We start from the raw sequence: 22,508 nt of genomic DNA on the forward strand, positions 1-22,508 counted from the left end.
TTTCACCAAACTGTAATTAAACTAAGTCAGGCTGATGCTGTAATTCTGTTAAGGTATCTGCTGTTGGTTTGAGCTGTATTTCAACCTCATGAGCTTCTACAAAGCCTGAGTGACATTTCAGGATAAACTGGGAATAGGCAGGGGTATTAAAAAGGATACTAGGATGGAAGCTTCTTTTTTCTCCGTAGATGTGTTGATATAGATAGCCATTGTAGAAATAACCCGGTGGGAGGGGATCCAGGTGTCGGGCCGTCTGAGGGGTAAAATTTTAAATCAAATTCTATTATTGTTACACACCAGAAAAAAAGGCAAGTGTAAAAAAAAAAAAAACAAACAAAAAAATCCCCCAGCAATAATATAAGTGCTAACTATTACAAGGCTCCATTCAGATGGTCTTTATGGAACAGTGATAAGTTAAAGTGACTTAACAGAAAACCACAACAGTTTGAAAACAAATACATGTGTGTTTTGTTAAATGCTTCACCAGTTTTAATGTTGCCTTCTGTTATGATCAGAACTGCAATCTGGCTCGTTGGTGTGAAAATTTTACTGTTGATGAGAGTAATTTTCTCCAATTTTCAGAGGAGTTTCCACTGAAGTTTAAAAAATAAAACGATCGAATCTGTTCTTCTGAGGACAAATGGACAGACTATTAGAAGCAGGTGTTTATATTTGTATAACTAGTAGAGAAACACCTAGAAATGTTTGTCGGTGGCAGAATCAGGTTTGTTTTCAGCAGAAACAGGGAACCTTCTCAGGGTTAACTGGAGGATAGATTGAGCCAAAAAAAGCAAAAATCTGGGACAGAACATTTATAATCTAACAGCTATAAGCATAGACTTCAGAACTACACTACAATGGTACTGATCAAAGCATAGTCATGTCTTAGAAATCTTCATAGCTACACTGGAAAGTTTCTATTTCGAAGGAAATATTTCTTGAAATGTGTGTATTTTTGCTTTATTGGCAAAAAAGTGAGAAAGTCAAATACTCCTTCTATAGGCAGATCCATCTATTTACCTGCTCATATTTAAAGTAAATCAACTTTTTTTTAACTACATTTTAGATCACTGATGCAGTGTAAATCTAGCTGAAACTAGCAAGCCGTAAAAGAAATCTCCAGCTAGTCAAACTGAACTAGAGATACTTTTGGAAAAAAAAGGTAAATATATTAAAACAGGTTTAAAGGCCTCAACAGAGACGTATCCCTAAAGACTTGTAGTTGTAATTGGAGAAAAAAAAATGAGATATTGATTTTGTATTTTTCAGACACTTGAATTCTTGTGTTTATTTATTGCAGAATATACCAACAAAATGGATCAAGTTTGTAGCAGTGATCTGGACCCCCTTCAGGTGCATTAAGCCTGACTATTAAAAAAAATGTCTACCAGACTTGCAGTATGTACTGCAAAACAAAGAAAGCTGTTCAAATAGCCCTGCTGCTTTTGCTCTGTTTTTAAAGGATGGGATGCATGTCTAACAAGAAGCTACCAAAGAACCAGAAGGCATCAGTTAACAATATGTTAATGGAGAAAACATTCAAATCCACTTTAGAATTTGTTAGATATTATTTAGCTTTTTTACTGACACCATAATTCACTTTCAAAAAGCATTCTGTTGTCCCCCAGGACTGTTCAACTCTCTTATTAGAAAGCTTTAAGCAACACAAAGACCTGTAATTTTCTGCCACAAACATCCCATCTGGGTTATTGTTTTCTACTGGTCTCTCCCTTTATGAAAGTAATGATGTGATTGTTCCAAAAAAGGAGTAAAAAACACTCTGCTGATTATCTGGGAGCAGGAAGGTGGGTGTAGCTTTTGGATTCAAGTGGTCAAGGACAAAAGGCTGGGAATCACAAAGCTTTACAGTACACTCACATGAATGCTCTTGATTTCTTGTTCTGACAGGGTGGCTCTGGTTTTCATTGCTTTCTTGTCCTGCTGCTTTAAACATTAAAAAGACAGTTTAAGGCTGAGTTGTAACAGTCTGAGCTGCTGTGAGGAAAACCACCAACCTGTTTGGTACAGAGTCTTAGCCAGACTTTCAGTTCTTCCTGACTGAGATCGACGCCATCAAAGACCAGGAAGCAGGTTGTGCTGGTCTGTGGGGGGGCTGCAGGCAGACAGGCGGTGCTCTCGTCTGGGAGCAAACTCAGTCTCTCGCTAACTGTGTTATAGAACACGTCCATGGTTCGATTCGAGTCTGGAGGTTTCAGAGATGACAGAGTTGATATTCAAGTCTCACATTTAGTTGGTCCTTCATGTAAAACCTGCTCACAGCTTTCTACAGTATCAGCATAAAATTGCTGGAGTTTTAAAGCGTCATCATTCATATAAATCTCTAATTACAGATAAACATTATCCAAACATTATCTATTATCATGAAATATTTTGAGAAAGTTCAAAAAGATTTTTCTCACTTTTCAGAAAATTAAACTTGTATAGATTTAATGTTCATAGAGAAATATACCAAGCATATTATTTTTCTCATTCTGACAAGATAATAAATGTGAAAACTGTAAAAAAAAAGTTCCTTAGAAACTAATTTTGTCACATCCTCTGGTCTCAGCCTCTCGGTGGTCAGTAGGTCTGTATGGACACATACAGACGGTAAAACCTCCTGCCGATGGGCTGCACTGTTTACATTAAAGTCCTGGAAAGGACTTGATTACATTTTAGGCACATTCTTAACATTTTCAATAGCATTTAGGTTGGGGCCACTGCAGCAGCACTACATTATGGTGCATTCACATCAAATGTGTTTTGAGCATCAGGACATAAGTCTTAGAAGCATAATCTATGAAAAACGGAATCGAGGAATATTGAGAGGCCCTGAGGCACGATTTAAATGCTGGGAGCTACGAGTCTTGCATTGAGAGCAGCGTGTTTTGGAGTTTGGAAATCTGAACTTTGGCAGCTGGATGCTTAGTTTCAACCAATCATAGAAACTGATCCTGCAGGTGTCTGGGAGACAGACATGCAAGCTGTGATCTCTGCTGCTGCAGAGCTGTCAGCATAACACTATGAAGAAAAAAACATGAATAAGAAGGGTTCAACTCCATAAAGGAGAGAGCCTAGATCATTATTACACCATGAAAATATTTTCCTTCTGAACTGTGGCAAAACCTTAATGAATACATACATTAACTAAACATATCAAAACCTGGCAGCAAACATATTCAATTTTATGTTCTGGCACTTGCAGTTTTTTATCACAAACCTAAAAAACACTTTAATATAATAATCCTGATGTACTGACTGAACAGATGATGTTTTCAGGTGGATGTTCCTCCTTAAATTAATTTAAACTACGTTTTACCAACTCAAAGCAAATAAAGCCAAATCATTTTCTCAAATAAGGGCAGCTCAACTTGCAGAGTGTTAAACATCCAGCATCTAGAGTGTCTGACTTTAAAATGCAAGTCAATGTGTTGGAAGCCTTTTCGAAACTAAAAACACGTTTGGTGCGAACGCAGCATTAGTGTGCTTTATCCATTTTATGACCGGTGTTAATGTTGGAATGGAGACCGCAGGCTAATCTCTGAATTGGCTCAGACTTCAGCGATCTTTCAAAGGTCAAGAAAATAATCCAATTCTGACATGAAGAGTCACCAAATATCTATCCAGAAGAACATCATGGCCATGTCCATGGACACACAAAGTAGAAGGATTCTCAACAACTTCCACAGCAAGTTTTGTCTTTGTATTAGTTGGGGTCTATTTATGTTTGAAGACATCTGCATTTAAAATCTCTGCACAAAATAGTTCCATCCATCCATCCATCCATCCATCCATCCATCCATCCATCCATCCATCCATCCATCCATCCATCCATCCATCCATCCATCCATCCATCCATCCATCCATCCATCCATCCATCCAATAAATATGACATAAATAGTAAATATATGTATACTCTAATGTAAATGTAATTTTTTATGCATCATCTCAAAACAAATATTATGAGATTTCCATGAAATAAGGTCTCTGGAATCCAGAATCTGATCTAGACGTGTTTCTCATTAACCAAATAGAAAAAGGTAAACAAAATTAGAAACTCCTACCCGAAAATCTGACCTTCCCCCAGATGTTGTACACATTTCCTCTGAACGGACTTGGCTTTAGTGATGACTTGATTGCTGCAGAAAAAAACATTAGTTTTAACAATGGATGTGTTAAATTGATATATAAAAACATAAATTAACAGTTTGCCTAAACATTAAACTGGTAAGGATTGTGCAGCCATAAAACGTATACCTCAGGTGCTTCCATATATGGACGAATAGCAGCTTATGTAAAAACAATGCCCTGCCAGCTCATATCTGGAGCTTCTGTCACATGTAAGAATTTAAAAAGCAGGGGGTGGGGGGGCTTTTTTCCACTTCACCTTTGCAGCGGGTGACAAACAGAGGCCTCTCTAGGGGTCGGCTGAAAGCTATACGCTGCTGGGTGACGATGGCAGACCCTGAACCAGAGAAGAAGCGTCCTTTGCACCTGGAACACACAACGTGTGCACATTACACAGATGGTGAGAAGGCTAAGTCTAGAGCAGGTCATGTGTTTGGGTTACAATTTATCCCCTGGATGGAAAGCTGTTTACTGCAGCAGTTGCTCTCCAGAAAAATGGTGTTAATGATTTGTGGTTAAATCTTCCGCCTTTGACAGTAAATCTTTCCTTACTTTCTCATTATTTGCCACCAAAGTTTCCCTGTATTGCTTTATAAGCTTGGTAGTGGTGTGACTCATCCCCAACATGCACAAACATGAAGTGAGCTCACAAATTACTGCCTGCAGATAAGCACATTAAAAAGCTCTAGCCAGATAGTGTGTGTATGATCTGACTGGGGGATTTAGCAGAGGTTCATATTAGGCTGACCACTGAGGCATGAAGGCTGGCTGGACCAGCTCCAAAGAAAAAGAGACCCCCTGTGTGTACATGGCAACTGCACAGCCAACTACTTGTTACTGTGCAGCCAGCAGGCTACTGGGGAGAGAACACAAGACGCCCCGAGGGCCTTTCCAGCAATCAGCATCCGATCCCCCCCTCACGACAGATGAGTGGCAATTAAACTAAATGGAAGCAGGTCTGGTGAATCAGACTGTGGCTGAGTGGCTAACATGATGAGCGTGGTGACGGGGAAACATGTCTTACCATCCAGGGTAGAGGACGTAACGCGCTCTCAGCATCTGCGCCTCGCTGAAGCTGCTCTTAGACAGTATCAGGCTCACGTCTTCATTCCTTATCAAGCAGGAAAAAAAGACAGATCAGCAGCTCACAATTTTTTATGCATGATTATGCTAAATTCCTCAAAGGCCTAAAAAGAAACACAGTGCTTTGCAGAGGTGTCCATACCCCTTCGACTGCTTAAAGGTTTATCAGTGTATTTATGTGACAGATAAACACACATTTGTGCAAAGCTGTGAAGTTGGAGTCGTTCCCCCAAATAAAGTCTAAAGAAAGGAGGCAGGCATTTGCATTATTATTACTGCTGAATAATTCAAGCTCAGTCAGTTTGGATTAATTTCATATGTGAAGAAAAGGCATTTTTAATTCTCAGAAACAGATTCATCGTTAGATTTTATTCAAAGGCATTAAAATTCTTTGCTTCTAGAGGTTTCCAAAACATTCTGTTGTAGCTATCGTTGCACATTAATGTTAGCTTACCTTCTGCAATAGTATTTGTTTTTTTTCTGTATTTCTTTGAAGACTTCCCTATATTTAGATGATAAGGACTAGTTCACTGCTGAAGATGCGCATTCCAAAAGCATATTGCTGCCACCTCTAAGTCCTTAGAGATGTAACATAGCGCGTACAGTTAAAAAAATAAAAACTCACTGATAAACTGACTTTTTATTATTACTGTATGTACAACATATTGGCATAAATGACAAGGACTCCCCCACACCAGCTAACTTGTAAATATTACCAGAAATGTACAGAGTACCTCGGGTCGTCTTGTTGGCCATTTGATTTTGGGTTTTGTAATGAGAAATCCAGAATCGGAAAATGAACAGTTTACTGATTTTGGATTTCCGGTTTCAAAATCAAAATTAATGGTCAGGATGATTTCAGCCAACTGAAGTGCAGCTCCAGGCTAGGGGACAAATAAAGATACTTTGACCTTGACGTTTAATTTAAAGTCATTCAATAACCAAACACCAACATGATTCTATCTTGGGTGTTTACAGTCTTCATTATGGCGTTTGGTCACTATTGTTCTTCTCAGGCCTCCACTGATCTACTGGCTGTTCTCATTATGGAAATTAAATTGAAAAAAAGTCCCATTATAAATTTGGGTTAAAGGGGAATCAAAGTAAAGGGGGTGAGCTTACAGATAACTGTTAAGAAAAAGGCACACTTCAGTTGTGTTTTTAACATCAGAAAATGTAAAAACCTTTATGGGGTATACATGCTTCTGAAACGTACTGTAGGCAGAAAACTGGAGAGTCTTCATTAAATAGTGTTTTGGTGCCAAATGAGCTGCACTCTGGCCCATTGGATTTAAAAATAGACGCACAAAGCAGACTGTGAATATTTTAGGCAAAGATAAAAGATGTCAAATGACTGTTTGCAGCATTGATCACGATTCTGTGGGCGCCTACCTGGTGACAGCTCCTCTTTCTGCCAGTATGAAGGCAGCGGTGGGGTTAGCCGAGCGTACCAACTGCTGAACATGCTGCATGAGAGGGTGCTTCTTCTCTGCTGTCAGCCCAGTGAACACCACTGTACTCACAATACCTTGCATACAACACAGCAGAGAGAAAATGTGAACTCGAGAAGAATAAGGATCTCTTTTCCCTGCGAATACAGAGCCGTGCCCGTTTCGCCACAGCTGATGTACCTGATTTCACACTAGGTTTGATTTACTGGTATTTGTTGCTTTGTTTCTTTTCAGAAAGAAAACTTATGTGGCATTTTATTCCTTTCAGCTGGTGGGAAAAAACCAAACATCAAACAAATTGTAAAAAAAAAAGGGGTCGATGGAGTATTTTAACAGCAGTCGACCATAATCCCTTTCTTTGTCCAAAAACAGCAGGACTAACCTTGACTGCACTGTTCCAACAGCTTGGGGAAAGCAAACCTGAAGTGAAAGGCAGGAGACAGAAGACCAGAAGTTAAATTTAAAAGACACTGGGAATAAAGTAAGAGATGACTGCTATACATACTAATAGATTTCTGTGACTGAGGCATGGAGGGATCAGCGGTGCTGCAACAAAGTGGTTCCATGTTACTGCCCTTGGTTAGTGAGGGGATTATCCATCACAAGCACTTTTATGGGATGACATCAATATTTTGATGGACAACAGAGTAATGTAAAAGCTTCCTTTAATCATAATCACAAATCTTATTATTAGAATTTAGCCTGTCAGACTGATCTGAGTCACAGGTAGATTTTTTTGTTAACCTTTTTGAGCAAGTTTCCCAGCTACGGCTACAAAAACACTCTTGGACACCATGCAGGCCGAAGGATCAGTAATTAGAAAGGCATTTATTTTTCCTGTCTCCATGTAATGAATCGCTTATATCTATCAAAAGTAAGAGATCATGTATGCCTGATGAGCCTCTTTCAGAAGGGTGCATTGGTTACAAATGTGGATCTGGAGGATTAAAGAACTACGCTGAAGGGTTGACAGTGAGGTCAGGCCTAAGCTGAGCTAAACTCTCCCAATTAGCATCAATACACTTATGGCTATAGACAGAGTGAAGAAGTTTAAAATCTCCTTGAGATATGAAAAACCTAATATTCTTTTTCATAGTTATTTTGCAAATATAAAAATCTGTCTATTATTTATATAAATTGATCAATAATCAGATAGCCACTTAAAGAGCTCTGGATAGAGCATATTGATGGACAAATAAGGTTTTTCTTCTTAATACCAAAAAGTAAAAAAATATATATACATTTTTCATTTATTACTACTTTTGAATCTAATGGCATGTTTTAGAGCCTCTATACTCCATTCAAGGAACTATCGATTAGTAAATTAGTTGATGATGATTTCAATAATCCATTAATCGAGATTCATCTGTTGTTCTTGTTTCAGCCTTAGTTACAGGATTTAAATGTATTGCCTATTCATCCTCTTGACCCTTTTCTCCCTGTTTGCCCTCTATCACTCTCTTCAAATGTTGTGGCCAGAACAAGACACTGTTGTATTGACAATAATTCAATAAGAGTCAACTCTTAACTGGAAGAAACTTTGAATTTCCGTATATATGCAGAGAAAATCTGCTACTAACACCTAAACTAACCAGAGTAATGCCCATCTTAATCTTTAAAGACAGACACAGAGAAAAGAAATAAAAGGACATGTGAGCCTATGTTAATCTTTATATTAAGTATACTGTAGCAGCCTTCTCATCTCGGTCCTAATAAGTAAAGTGCAACATCATATTATGTATAGAGGCTTCGTCAAAATACGACAAGGACAATAACTGTAAGCTGAATCAAAAGCCAGCAACAAAAGCAGAGTGAGATTAAATGTAGGGATGATCCTCTCTAAAAAAAATAAAATAAAAAGATCCAGCCTTTAGCTTTAATAGCTGAAAGTGACATGTAACCCTGATGTAAAAACATCCTGTGATCTCACAAATGTATAAGCAGACAGTCCAACTTTAATCTTCTTTATAACCACATGTTACTTGAAAGCACAAATACTGTTCCCTGTTAGCTTAACTGTTATGAATGCGCACAAAAAACAAAACGGTACAGAAAAATCCTTGAAATGGTATCGCTCCCCCCAAAGGTTTTGTTCATATTCAGTTTATTAAACCACAATCATAATTAAGATTAAATGTTGTAGACCAACACAAAGGAGTTTACCCTTTATCATTACAACAAATCTGAAAATACTCCCAGCTGATGCTAAACTTTAAGAAAACACACTAGAAAACTGAGAGCTTACACATGAAAAAAAACTTCCTGTTAAAAAGCAGAGATCTTTTTTTTGCAACTATTTTACGTGATGGTGTGTTTGAACAGAGCAGCTGTATTCTTTATTTTACAGACAGCCAGATGGAGATCACTCAACTCAGAGGAGTCGTGATCTGTATTTGTTATTCATTTATGTCGCCGCAGAAAAGGTCTTTTCGGACAGATATATGGATGCAAATGGTAATAGTACATCAGTTACAGCTTTTGACAGCGCTGCATACTCTATTGCTACTGACAACCAGAACTCTCCCTTCAAGCATGCAGAGAACTAACAGTCTGTATTGTGAGATCAGAGGAGCGATTGAGCAGGTCGGATGACAGGTGATGTGCGGTAAAGAAGGTGAAAGGCTGGTGTATCCAGTCGTACGTTTCCAACGTGTCATCATTCAGGAAGTACTTATTGAAACCTTTCCTGAGGTGATAGGAGATAATTCCTTTAATAGTTTGAATAGTCATGACGTCACCCTTCAGAAAGACCTCCAGCTCTGGAAACATTTCAACATTTCCCCCATCCACTGGCACAGCCCATCATTTCAGCTTTCTCTTTCATGCTGTGGCCTTAGTGGACAGATTTGTTGTTTTGGTGAGGCCTATTTGCGGCCAACAGTAACTGTTTTCAGTCATACAACTCCTGTTTGAGACCAACCTCTGCTGCCCTTATAATGTCTGCTCAGAAGCTGCATAAATTTTGCAGATTTATATTTTTCCAAAATGATTTGTGGACCCCGGAAATCCTCTTGCAACCCTTATTTTGGTCAGGACCCCAAGGCAGACTTATAGGTCAGAGAAAACGTACTGAATAAAATTTATTTAATATAACTTTTTTAAACAGCTGCTAAAATGCAGTGATGAGGGTGATCACACCCTAAAAACACCATAGCGAAATATGCTGATGGCAGTTTCATGCTGTGGGAAATCTTTTAATTATGAGGGACAGAGAGGCTGCTCAGAGCTGATGGGAAGATAGACTGAAATAAATCCAGAATGGTCCTAATAGATGTTGGTAAATTGCTGAGCCTCAGGCCAACAGCAGTCCCACACATATAATCATATCTGATAAAGAATGGTTTAGATCAGTGCTTTTCATTGTGGCCACCAGGGGGCACCAAGAATGCCTGAGAAAAATTCAGGGAAAATAACAGTGAATTATGCAAAAACAAAAAGACTATTTGTTTCTATATTTATCTTAAATATAATCTAATTACCTTTTAACTGATATTGTAAACTATAACTTAAAAAATTTATAGAAATGACAAATGGGATTAGGCTGAACTCTCAGGCTTTTCCATCTAACTAAGTAGAGACAATATTACATCTGGGCTCATGGCGCTCCATGTGCCCGTTGCCTTTCACAACAAGTATTAAAAACAAAACATAGAGCAGATGAACAATGGCATGCATGTGGCACTGACAGAAATTAAGCCCATCCCTCCCAATACAAACACACAGCCAAACCTGTCTTACTATCTTAGCAGGGCCTTTCCATTGACCATCAATTTCTACAGCTATTTTGGGTTCACACCTAACCATAATCCCAACCTCAACCAATTCACTGCACCATTTTCCCTGAAAATGTGCCCCACAATGTATTAAAAACAGAAGGGCACGCACACACTTTATTGTTTAGCTTTTTGTAGTGAGGACCATGTGTTGACTTGCATTGATTTTCTGTCGCCTCATGCAAGAATCGTTCAAAGGAAAAAGTTTGTTCTTAAATCCTTGGATCGAGTAATTTAGGAAAAAATGTTGCATTCAACATTTTTCTCCTATTTTCATTCTTCTCTCGGGTATGAACAATTTTACGAATGCTCCAGACTTGATGTAGTAAATCAGTTGACTGATTGAGTCTTACTCAATCAGTCAACTGTTATGCAAAATAATTTTTTTTCTAAATGACCACTTTTTATTTACTTAGAAGCAATTGTCCATTTTTTTTTTCAGGGTACATTATTATATATTATGCAACTCTAAAATTATAAATGACATTCTGATTCACCGATGGTCACTACACTTGCAGCTGCCATGTCGATATCCAGAGGACACTGGTTTCATTTATTATTATTTTTTCAAAATAAGAACAATCAGAGATCAGGCTATTGAAATAACTTCTGGAAGAGTAAATAGAAAGTTCAGCAACACTGTAAGACATTTCGCTTTATAGCAGCATCTTGGCTTTGTTATTAAACTAAATGTATTAAACATTTATATATTGTTTTTCTTTTTGTACTATTTCTATTTTTTTTTTTTTTCTAGAACAGAGAAACATAGACATAGACAGAGTTAATGTGATTTATTTCAATGCTCGGCTTTTACTGGTCCTTTAATTCTGCTGCTCAGCTCTCAGTCAGCAGAACTTCTCCTCTGAACCAGTACAGTTCTCCTCCCATGTCTTCAGTGCCATTTCTATGAATGAAAACCATCTGACAAGCACTGGAAGCTGTAGCCCTCCCACTTAAATGTAGCATGATATGAAACTAGTAATTATGCAGATTGACATTTCTCTGAAACAAACTCACTTATGCACATGTGGAATGTCTCATGTTTGTGAAAATAATTTACTGAAGTTAATAGCGTTTGTTGAATCTGATGTGTCACGTTCATAAAAAGCCCATGGTAGGAGAAAAAGTATGGGAACTTTACAATAGGAATTCAAAAATGTTGTTGCATGAAGCCCATTGAGCCTATATTTTATGTGCAAAGCAGGTAAGAGACATACCTTTCAGTTAGATTATCATATCAAATTATAATAAAATTAAAATTAGTTTTTAGTTGTAATGCCCCAAAACATGGATAACCTGAGGCTATGAAGGTAAGTCTTTGAGACAATTTTTGTCCTGGAAGGAATGTTTCTTTAGCAAGACTTGCAAATGGAAAAAAAAAAATTCCCACACTTTTAAGTACCTAACAAGATTAAACTCTAGTGATTTGTTCCAAGACGTATGGTGGAGAGTAGAAGCTGCAAATTAAACACGTGGGGCTTGTATGTGGTTAGAATATGATGGAATGTAATAATCGGGAATAACCAGTGGCTACTTTCAGTTATTAGCAGAATTGAGTCTCTGAAACCTCACCGATGTTCCATAAAAGATGCAAGCGGGTTCACACAGGCAGTGACAGCACCGATGGTGAAACAGCCTTGGACACCTGGATCTGGATGGAAGAGCACAGCCAGGATAACATCCAGAACATCTGTGTATCTAAAAAAGAGGAAATGGAGTCGACCATTACAGAAGTTCCTTCAGAGCAAATTATAAAAAATAAAATAAAAATAACTCATAGCTAGTAAAGTGAAAAATCTGAAACAAATATTTCTGTTATGTTTTTAAGGATCAATGTTTATATCCCATCAGATCTTCTTACCCGGGTGTTAGCAGCAACAGGCGAGTCTTGCCTTGTTTTCTGTGGCTCTCTAAGAAGCTCGACAAATACTGCTGCAAGTGTGAGGCTGAGAAGCTGTCAGGTTCATACACCACCCACCTGTGTGTGTAATGAAAAAGACATTCGGATTCTGTTTGTTTTTGTTCTGTTTTATATCTATTGTGGTGATTTTATTCATCCTGAAATCTCTTACCTTCCACCTTTCTTGTTTGGATCCACTAAAAATTTACAAAGCATGCTCTTATGGCTCCCTGGAAGTCCAGTGATTATATTAATGATAACCTGTAAAATATAACATAAAAAATATATAAATGAGTTTAGATGCATTTCTGTTTCTAAATTAAGCTGAAACAGAAAGTCAGAGAGGAAAATGAGGAAGGTTTCTTTCACTGATAAAATAAAAAATAAAATTATTATGTCAGCATTGTCACCTTGTCTCCCCTCTGATAGGCCTGGTTCCTTAATTCTGCAGAGGGGAACAGCGCCTCCAGGTGGTCGTACAGAATAGGCTCCTGACTAATACTGCTTAAAGCAAAGTGTTGAAGAAACCTAGTAGAGGGAAAAAAAAGAAAAAAAAAACTCAGCACCAACTCAGGGGCAGAGAAACTGTGCTGCTGCCAAACATTGTTAACATAGATATTTCTGATAAATTTTGCACAAGCAAGTCTTTTTACCAGATAAGGATCTGTTAACCTTATGAAATAACAAAGGTTGACTATAAAGTTTTTTATAACCACAACCTCAGATCGTTTAAAGCTGAATAATGCTACGTATTGATTAATTTATCACTGCCTAATATGGGGATTCCAGGTGAAAATCTCTGGGTGAGGTGTTACATTATGCAAAAGTAATCTTATTTAACGGGGAATCTGAGACAGAACAGTGCAGCATAGTGTACAATTAAATAGCTATCTTAAATCCTTGTTTCCCTAATGTGAATCAAGGAAGAGGCAGCATCATGCTGTGGGGATATTTTTCTTTCTGCTCATAACTAACAGAGATGGATGAAGCTAAATACTAGAGAATATTGGAAGGAAACTTAGAAGTGCAGTAAAAATAATTGAGACTGGCGCTTTAATCTCCTCCCAGAAATATATAAACCACAAACCTGTAGCAACACCTACAATCAAATGAATTTAAAGAGAATACATACATATTCTACGGTAATTAAATCTAACTCAGAATGTGATCAAGACAAGAAAGTTGTTTTTTCTCAGACACTATTAATCTAATCTGATTTAGTTATATGGCAAAGATTCAGTCTCTAGATGTCAAACTGTCAGGAAAAGCTTTGAAGACCTGCATGTGTAATCACCAAAAATGTTGTTCCATAAGTTTTATATGTATCCAGTGTGTGAATACACGGACATATGTAATAGAGTGTTATTAAAAAGATTTTGGAAAACATGAATGCTTTCTCTTCCTCAAGGTTGCAAGTACCCGGTTTAAACCCCTCACCTCTGGGTCCCTGAGCAAAACCCTTAACCCTATACTGCTCCCGGGCGCCCCACGGGGGCAGCCCACTGCTTCCCAAGGGGATGGGTTAAATGCGGAGGTAAATTTCTCCAATGTGAGTTCAACAGTTCAATTACTATTAATTATTATTACACTGACCATGGAGCAGTAATGTGGCTAAATCTAAATTATTTATCGTACAGATGAAAGGCACCAAACCCAGAATTAGGCCCAAAATATCTTGCATGCCATCAGTTATATTAATGAAGGATAATTCACTGTGTTCATAACTAAGCTACAAATATTCCTACAAGTTGTAAAAATGCACAGTCACACTTTCTGAGCATATAAAAATTAGCTGTAATGTTTTTTTTTTTAGATAAAACCTATTCATGAGTGAGCAATTCTAGAACCCATCTCAGTGTAATCAAATAGTACTAACATTTCCAACTCTGGCAGCTTGGAGTGAGAAGTGTTGAGGTTATCTTTGCGTTTAGCAACAGGTGGCTCTTGACTGCCGTGTAGCTCCTGAAGTCTGGTGTGCCTGCATAAAACATTTAGTCATAGAATTAAAGAGATACTTTGTTTAAATAGTAATAGTTTTATTGGTAAATTTGGAAACAAAACAAGATCTTCATACATTTTTCTTTGGTTCATGGGCAGCTGCTCTTGGTCCACATGTTTCACACAGAGTCCAGTTTCAGGATTTTTCCAGGCTGGTAAAACCTACAACAAAGAAAAGAAGGTTTATCGTAATTATTTATATCTGTATCTGGAAACAGTGAGCAGTCAGCTTGACGCTTCAGAGGCACTAAGATAGGATCAAAGTTTCCATCTGTTAGATCAGGTGTCTGCCACGTTGGCACTTAATACACCCAACAATGCGTTTGTGCCCTATTTTTTTTATTCTTTTTTATTTGCCCCAATGAACAGAAACACTGGACCCCAAGTAAATTTTGTCAGAACTTCCACAGTTTTGCGTCCCACAACAGTGTCTTGACTTCTTACCTTAGCATAGAAGGCCTTGTAGCTCTTAGATCTGCACTGAAGAGCAAAGACCAGACACTGGTCAGAGCTGTGCAGAGGGAACGGGAGGTGTGGAAGCAGACTTGCCTCATACTCTACAAACAGCGACCCCACTCTGGAGAGTCCCTGGTAAAATGAGGAGGCATACATTTAATGAAATCGAGGATAAACTAATCCATAGAAAACATTTTATTTATTTATATTTTTTTAATAATAAAAAGTGAAAAGGTAAAAAAAAAACCCCGCCTATAATGACCTAGCTCTGTGAAAGAGTAAATTCCCCCAAAACCTAGTCTTAGAAACCAGTTTTTATATCTGCAGCAACACGATTAACATGTGTGAAAGCTTTGCTACCTATAGGCAACCTTTGCAAGGTCTAAGGGGGGCTGGTGCCTGACTCCAGTAGTGACTGAACAGGAGGTGTGGAAAGAGGAGATGTCAACATGACATAAAGGATTTTGGAAAGCCAGAGGAACAAGAAGTGAGCCGGGGGTATGTGGGTAAAAAAACAGCTGTACACACCACTGCACAACCATGCAAGACAAAGTCTCTTTTCTAACTGTTTGGAGAAATTTTGCTCTGCATTTATTTGCATAAAAGGTTTCCTTTCACATTGGAGGGTCAATCCAGGGTCAATTCATTTCATATTAATTGAAAGGTAGAGTTGTTGATTGGTCTTAAGGTCAATGAAGCAGCAGAAAGGTCCAAACTATTTTCTACCACCCAGTTAAATTATTGGTAAGATGGTAATTTTTCAGAAATGCTCGTTTTAGGCTGATCTAACCCCAATTTAATGTTTCCAACTGGTCCAACTGTTCTCTCTTCAGTCAACGAAATATTTCCCCAGAGGTGATTTTTCAAGATGTTCCTTATTCATTTCTTTAGGTCTTGGAGAGCCAGCTTTTTCCTAATGTGGAACACTGACTGTAACAAAACATATTGTTCTGGATTATTTTGTGGCCATCTAGATTAGATCTGCTCTGTTCTCTTGGAGCGATTGTGGAAACCCGGCCATTTTTGGGAGAGTTACTTTATTTTTGTCTTCATGAATACCAAAAAACCTTTATGGATCTGTAATCCTCTCCAGATTAGTAGATGTCAGCCATGTTATTTTTCAAGCTTTTATTTGTTCAGATTGGGTGATAATGTGTTGAACTTTTCAACCCTTTTTATGTATCTATCTGGAAGAAATTAGGAAATTAGGCAAGGGTGTGGTTAATAGATGTGAACAAAAATGGATTAAATATGACAATGACTGAGCACCTTACTTTAAAGTATTCATACCCTTTTTTTCTTATAACCACCTTACAGTGACAGAATACTGTTTTTTTTCTTGGTTTTTTACAAGTAAAAATGTGAATCAATATCTTTTTCATTTAGACGATATTAATGTTAGTCTGTTCTAGGCAATAAAATAAACTGAATCATAATCATTCTTTAAAAAAAAACAAAAACGTGTAAAAAAGTGCCAACTCTAAATGTTACACTGAAATCAGAATAAAATGCATACCGGAGCACAAAAGCTGAGTTTGCGAATATGATTCTTTGAGAGAGTGATGGACCCAAACTGAGAGTGGATAAACAGGAGTCCCTCAGAGAAGAAAGTTATTTTACCTGCAATTAAATCATGAAACAGAAATAAGCCCATTTGAAAAAAACTAAAAACTTAGAGGAATATAATAGAAGAATAAACTGCTTCCAAAGTTCTGCAACATATTCAAAGGTTCACCTTCGTCAGGTGAGCAGAGATGGCCACTGGAGAACAGATATGCAGCATCTGCTACAGTCAGACAACCTCCTAGACAACAATCACCCTCCTTCTGTTTGGGAAGCAGAAAGTAGCTCATCTTGTGTGCTTTTGTTTACATGATGAAGTAAAGCTGCGACAAAAATGGAAGTAGCTTCAGAATGTGAGGCTACTAGTCACCTTAGAGAGGCTTAGCACAGCCTGTTCAGACTGCCTGACATCAGGTTCCATCTATAAACAAAAGATAACAGGAAGAATAACTTAAACACAGCAACGAAAAACAAACTGCAGCCTGTTTTTATTTTTAGTTAAACAGGGATTTTTATCGTCACACACCAGCCAGCAGGCGTAGCGAGGAACATTTGCAGTTAGGATGGTATAGCAGCTGTCTGAGGACATGGTGCCATCTACAGAAGCACAATCAGCAAAGCAACAGAGAACAAAAGCAAAAGATGAATGACAAATGTGATGTTTGATGCAGGAAACAAAGCTATTTTTAGACTAGTCTGCTGTTCCTGTGACTTCTGTCTTTTTCTGCTAACTATGGCCTGTGAATTCATAATTCAGATTATACAAATGCAATTTCCTTAGTGGATTCTATCAGTAATCTATTCCAATAACACTCATTCTAACCTAATCTAATCTAATTTTACCTCTCTGTTGAATGTTGATGCTGGACTCCAGAAAAGATTCAGAGTAGACCACAGTGCCCAAGTCTCCTCTGTTTTCCTCTAGGGCTGGGATGTCACTGACAATCAGGGAAGCCTTTAAAAAGTAGAAATAATAAGAGGACTGGAGTGTACAATTCAAATGCAATTTAATTAAGATCCTAAGGTCTACCTAAAGCAAAAAAAAACAAAATAAAAAATACATATACATACATACACACACACACACACACATATATACATATACATACACACACTGATTGTTTAATCTTACTGTTTTGACTAGATGACAGCTGTCCTCATCAGTCAGAGGAATTATACTGAAAATTAGCAAAACAAAGCCTTTTAGGTTATAAGCAATATATCTTTAATTTGAATTTTGTGACATTTATATTATAGCAAGAAAAAAAAAATGTTTGGTAAACGGACATTGAAAAAGAAAGAAAATGCAACACAGAAATGAAACTTTGAAAAACATTTTAATTTTAATTATTTTTCTTTTTTTTAGTAGGTTTAATTATAATTCTTTTTTTTTCTAATACAAAACTAGTGTTGAATAGTAACTTTACTGCTTTCTCAGATTTTGTTTTTTAAATGTTTTCAAATTTATATTTGATATTTAATTATTTCAATGTATTGTTTAATTTTTATATTTTAATATAAATTCAAAATTCTGTTTTCCAGATTGAGTTTTACAAATGTAATTATTTTTAAATGATATCTTATGATCATATCCTTCTCCCCTCTGGGGGAGGGCTTTCTTCTGGAGCGAGGAGCAAAGACACATTTCTATTGGTGTGTTGGATGTTTGAAACACTGCATTTGTCAATCTGCGTTTGTATTGGAATTAGAGTAAAATCAATGTTTTCTTTTCAATGCAGTTTGTAAAACTCAATCAGAAAACCCAAATATAGAAAAAATACAAAATCTGTGCATTTTTTTTGTAAAAACAAAAAGTTGCTCTCAAAATTTTTTGTTGATTATAATTTCTGGATTTCTAATTTTTTTAAAACATATTTATTTTCTAAACATGTTAATTGCTTCTAACCAGAAAATAACAAAATTCACTCTTTAAACATGTATTATAAAAATTTTATTTAAAAAACATAAAATGAAGGATGATCAGTGAACTGGCAATATAAATATCCAAACATGACGAATAAAACAAAATGAGCAAAACCTACATTCCTCGATTATTCACAGCTTGAATGCTGAATTCACATCTGGACCTGTTGGAGCATCAACATGCGAGAAGAGGTTTAGAATGAAGGTTTGAGTCGTATACTCAGTACCGATGTTAGAAAATCCCTACCCCAGAGGACTACGATAGTGGCCTAAATTCATGTAGTCCAACGATAGAAGAAACGTGTTCACAGCAACATCTTTAGCCTAAGGTATATTGATGGATGAGAAGAAATGTTCATGTTTTAGCACAGGATGAAAAACCAGAGTGCTTTCTACTTACCTTGGTATAACTAGAGGTCCTAGAGTAGCATTTTATTCCAGACAAGACACCCTGAACAGCAGCAGAGTAAACCTGTGATGTAACTCTGAAAACAACACAAGAGACGAAATACACTTTTTATATTATGAAATATTTAAATAAACACAAGAAAAATGGATCATTAAAAAACAAAAACAATCTGTGTATCATTCGTTCTTTCTATTTTCAATTGTCAATCAAAAAACAAAAAATAAAAAATTGACTGGTTATTTTGTTTTTTGTTTTTTATGGTTAAACCAAAAACGAAAAAAGGATTGGGTTTTTCATATATATTAATTCTAAGCTCCGATCAAGAATACGAAATGGAAAAACGGACAGCAACGCAGAATTTGATTTTAATATTTAATCGGTACAGTTTACGTGACCCGGAAGTTTGGTGGAGCTTTAGCTAAAAAAAACAATTGGCTTACCCCACCATGTTCGATCAAGCTGCACAAGATAAGGCAGTCGGACCTATCAGCCATGGACAGTTACGTGTTATTTCGAGGATCCAAGCGTGTGACTCTTAAGGAGGAGGACAGGAGAAAATCAGCAGGATTTTCCAGGTATAACTTTTTTCTTGAAACTTTTCTGTGCACTGTACTTTTAACTAGCAACAACAAACAGCTTCTCGATCAACATAGTGTGTGGTTCTAGCGTCGCCATGGTAGCCACTTTATTACCCCACTGCCGCGCAAAGAGCTATTTCCGGGTCACGTAAACTGTACCGATTAAATATTAAAATCAAATTCTGCGTTGCTGTCCGTTTTTCCATTTCGTATTCTTGATCTGAGCTTAGAATTGATATATGAAAAACAAATCCTTTTTTCGTTTTTGGTTTAACCATAAAAAACAAAATAACCAGTAAATTTTTTATTTTTTGATTGGCAATTGAAAATAGAAAGAACGAATGATACACAGATTAAAAACTTACAGAACTTCTGTTTTCTTTTGCTCCGTCATCTGAATGCCTGTAAGAATAATCCAGCTTAGTGAAGAAGTACTGTAAATGCAACCTTAGATCCTTTTGGCGGCATCTCTCTGTCAGCTTTCTACATGACAGCTTTTGTATTTTTACCCGTTTTTGTTGTAAAAGTAATCAGGCGGTGTTAGAGTGGATGGAGAACATCTACAGGACCCCCACTGGACCATCTCAAAACGTCGAATCATTCCACTGTAGCTCTGGTAGCGTTGCTCTGCTTGTAGCATCACTCAACAACAGCTTCAACTATCATGCTGCATGCTGTATTCATGTGCACTGGTTTTCATAATCAGCACAAAATAAAAGCTTCCCCTCAGCATGATACTACCACTACCAGCTTTCACGGATACAATGGTTTGTTAAATCATGTCCGGTATTAGATCGCCATGTTTTCTCATGTTTGCTGTTTATGTTAGAGGGATTTTGGATAACAGTACACTAGAATGGATACAGCTTTATTTACAAAACGACAAACCCAGTTTTCCATTAAGGTGCAGTGAACAACTAATAATTAATCTGTTCACAGTTTCTCTCTCTTGGCTTGTAACCATGGGGCACTTCACTTTGCAGCTTCTCCAATCACTGTTTTAACTGCCTGACCTTTAAGCTTGGATTGGAAAGTTTTATAGCTTAGTAGTCTTACTGATGAGAGACTGATCAATGCTTATTGATGTTATCCAGCCTTGAGATATTATTTAATATTCTAATTCTGCTTTAGGCTATTGTTCCTTGGTCACTATGGTACTGTTTCTTTGAAAATTTTCACTAACAAACCTCTTGGGTCTTTGTAGAAGTGTGGAAATTACTATGGACTAAAGTTACCCACATGTGGACTCCAGTTAACTGCCCAGGACCTTATTTACTGGAATCAGCTAAATAGGGCTAAGTATAAAAGCATGCTACACTCCTTAGAATTATTTTTGTAAAGTGTATTCAAAACCCTACTTTTCATCCCCTTTACAAATATAGGCTGCTACAGTAGCAGCCAGTCAAACGCCAGCCGAATGGCAGCCCACTTCCTTGCAACTCCCAGCAAAATCCCCTTCAACTTCCAGCCACTGGAGTGAGCCCCTCCTTCTTATGGGTATGCATAATCTTTTTACTCCGACTCCACCCTTTCACTGCTTTATAGGCTCTGACCAGTAGAAGGCACTTCTCTTTAGATCTTAATGTCCTCAAATCATGAAAGAAAGAATATTTTAATACAAAGATTGATGTTTAAAAAGGAATTGTAGGGGACCAGCCAAGGGTCCATCAAGGAAAGTGGGGAAGTTTTGAATGGCTACTACTGTAATACATAAAAAAGAAATACTTGGGCGCTTACAAAAAAATCTATACAACCTATGCTGCATGCTTTCCCTACTGTCCATCCTTTTTTGAACTTTTAACTCTGCAAATAAAGGACTCTTGTGTCAAATTTATGAAAAATGTTCCCCATCAAAGCTTTGTTATGAAAGTAATCAAGAATCACTTTGTTGTTTAATGCATAAAAATCAATACAAACAGAAAAACATATTCTATCCAAACTAACTAAAGCATTTTGTTATTTCACTCTGAGGAACTCACCAAGATATGGAGTATGAGTAGTCCCGAAGAAATATGTTCGTGAACAGGCCAAAGGTCCTGTAGCATCCACACACTGCAGAATCTAATAGACGCAGAGTTTGGTTTCAAACATGCCAGACACAGTTTAAACTGAAGAATGTTTTGATTATTATTTTGATTATTCGCAGCTTTAAAAACAGCATCAGTCATTAGTTTTTATGCCAGAAGAGAATTTCTCTGCTGTCCAGCACCACTTGTTGTTCTGGATTATATCACCAGATGGTGCTGGAGCCTTTTTTTTCTAACTTAATTAATCAACAGTTTAGATTTTTTTTGTTGTTGACTGTAGTCAAGTTTATTGAATATATGACTAACAGTCACACATGCAGCCAAATTAAATGCATTTTCTCACTGACTCATATTGCTACAAATGTGGGAAGATAATGGGCAGAGGAGGCAAAATGCTATGGAGTTTCAGCCTGATCTGCTAAGCACGACAAATAGCTGGTGAGGAAACCAGAGTATTTACTGTAGTGTGTCAGCTTGCAGTGATTTACCGTGCTGCTACTCACCATGTGTTTGGCTGTTGAACCTTGAGGCCCTGTGTTGCGAACCTGATGACTCTCTGAAGGAAAGTTAAATGAAATGCTCTCCAGATCATGTGAGGAAGAGTGCTTTCCAAACAGCACAAAAGGCTGCCGACTTTTGCTGAAATGAAAAGGAAACAAAATAAAAATGATCGATCCAGAAGATTTCTATTATTTAATACATTATACATTATTCCCAGATAAACCAGGAATTTATTTTAGGAAATTATATAAAGATACCTTTTATCTGATATGTTGTTTGAAATCAGTCCATGAGAGTAGAACAAACGGAAAGCCTGTGAATGGATGACAAAGAATTTTATGCCATGTAAGTCTGCTGTTATTGATGCCCTGAACATCTGAAAATGTATCCTCAGAGTGTATAACAAAGAGCTAATGAGGCAAATTTTCAAATCCAGAAAGTTACATAACAGAGGTAAAAAGCTTTAGCAAAGGTTTCTGTCTACAAATATTTTCTGTGATCTTTTGCTTCCTTTAGTAGACTTATTTGTAGAAAACAATTCGCTTTAAAATAGTTTCTAAAACTGTGATGCTACATTCAGACCAAATGCGTTTTGAGAGTAAGGGGAAGCAGGTTTACATGAACAGACTACAGTGGACTAAGATCAAGGCCCAATCCCCAAAGATCCCAAACTTTAGGTTAAGGAATTAACCCCGGTTCTCTGAAACATGAGTGAGGT

The 22,508-nt window shown here is 37.2% G+C and overlaps 1 protein-coding gene across 3 annotated transcripts in view; it reads right to left on the minus strand.

Annotated features, from left to right (window-relative positions):
* cunh20orf194 (chromosome unknown C20orf194 homolog) overlaps nucleotides 1–22,508 on the minus strand; it is a 52,037-nt gene that overhangs the window by 6,708 nt on the left and 22,821 nt on the right. The window contains exons 9-36 of one of the 3 annotated variants that reach the window (XM_038304651.1): nucleotides 22,048–22,103; nucleotides 21,793–21,928; nucleotides 21,242–21,323; nucleotides 19,628–19,664; nucleotides 18,676–18,760; nucleotides 18,523–18,599; nucleotides 18,395–18,439; nucleotides 17,485–17,530; nucleotides 17,196–17,307; nucleotides 16,879–16,949; nucleotides 16,723–16,773; nucleotides 16,525–16,612; nucleotides 16,306–16,409; nucleotides 14,778–14,921; nucleotides 14,410–14,495; nucleotides 14,212–14,313; nucleotides 12,746–12,863; nucleotides 12,508–12,596; nucleotides 12,297–12,413; nucleotides 12,008–12,133; nucleotides 7,045–7,082; nucleotides 6,604–6,739; nucleotides 5,153–5,239; nucleotides 4,388–4,494; nucleotides 4,065–4,139; nucleotides 2,016–2,203; nucleotides 1,879–1,944; nucleotides 160–253 (exon numbers count right to left, since the gene is read on the minus strand). In XM_038304651.1, coding sequence (XP_038160579.1) covers nucleotides 160–253; nucleotides 1,879–1,944; nucleotides 2,016–2,203; nucleotides 4,065–4,139; nucleotides 4,388–4,494; nucleotides 5,153–5,239; nucleotides 6,604–6,739; nucleotides 7,045–7,082; nucleotides 12,008–12,133; nucleotides 12,297–12,413; nucleotides 12,508–12,596; nucleotides 12,746–12,863; nucleotides 14,212–14,313; nucleotides 14,410–14,495; nucleotides 14,778–14,921; nucleotides 16,306–16,409; nucleotides 16,525–16,612; nucleotides 16,723–16,773; nucleotides 16,879–16,949; nucleotides 17,196–17,307; nucleotides 17,485–17,530; nucleotides 18,395–18,439; nucleotides 18,523–18,599; nucleotides 18,676–18,760; nucleotides 19,628–19,664; nucleotides 21,242–21,323; nucleotides 21,793–21,928; nucleotides 22,048–22,103 — 2,563 coding nt within the window. Of the gene's footprint in view, nucleotides 1–159; nucleotides 254–1,878; nucleotides 1,945–2,015; nucleotides 2,204–4,064; nucleotides 4,140–4,387; nucleotides 4,495–5,152; nucleotides 5,240–6,603; nucleotides 6,740–7,044; nucleotides 7,083–12,007; nucleotides 12,134–12,296; nucleotides 12,414–12,507; nucleotides 12,597–12,745; nucleotides 12,864–14,211; nucleotides 14,314–14,409; nucleotides 14,496–14,777; nucleotides 14,922–16,305; nucleotides 16,410–16,524; nucleotides 16,616–16,722; nucleotides 16,774–16,878; nucleotides 16,950–17,195; nucleotides 17,308–17,484; nucleotides 17,531–18,394; nucleotides 18,440–18,522; nucleotides 18,600–18,675; nucleotides 18,761–19,627; nucleotides 19,665–21,241; nucleotides 21,324–21,792; nucleotides 21,929–22,047; nucleotides 22,104–22,508 lie in introns of all 3 variants that reach the window. The other 2 variants (XM_038304650.1, XM_038304649.1) reach the window with 2 other exon arrangements.

Source organism: Cyprinodon tularosa, unplaced genomic scaffold, assembly GCF_016077235.1.
Source record: "Cyprinodon tularosa strain WSP-4 unplaced genomic scaffold, ASM1607723v1 ctg54, whole genome shotgun sequence".
NCBI lineage: Eukaryota > Metazoa > Chordata > Actinopteri > Cyprinodontiformes > Cyprinodontidae > Cyprinodon > Cyprinodon tularosa.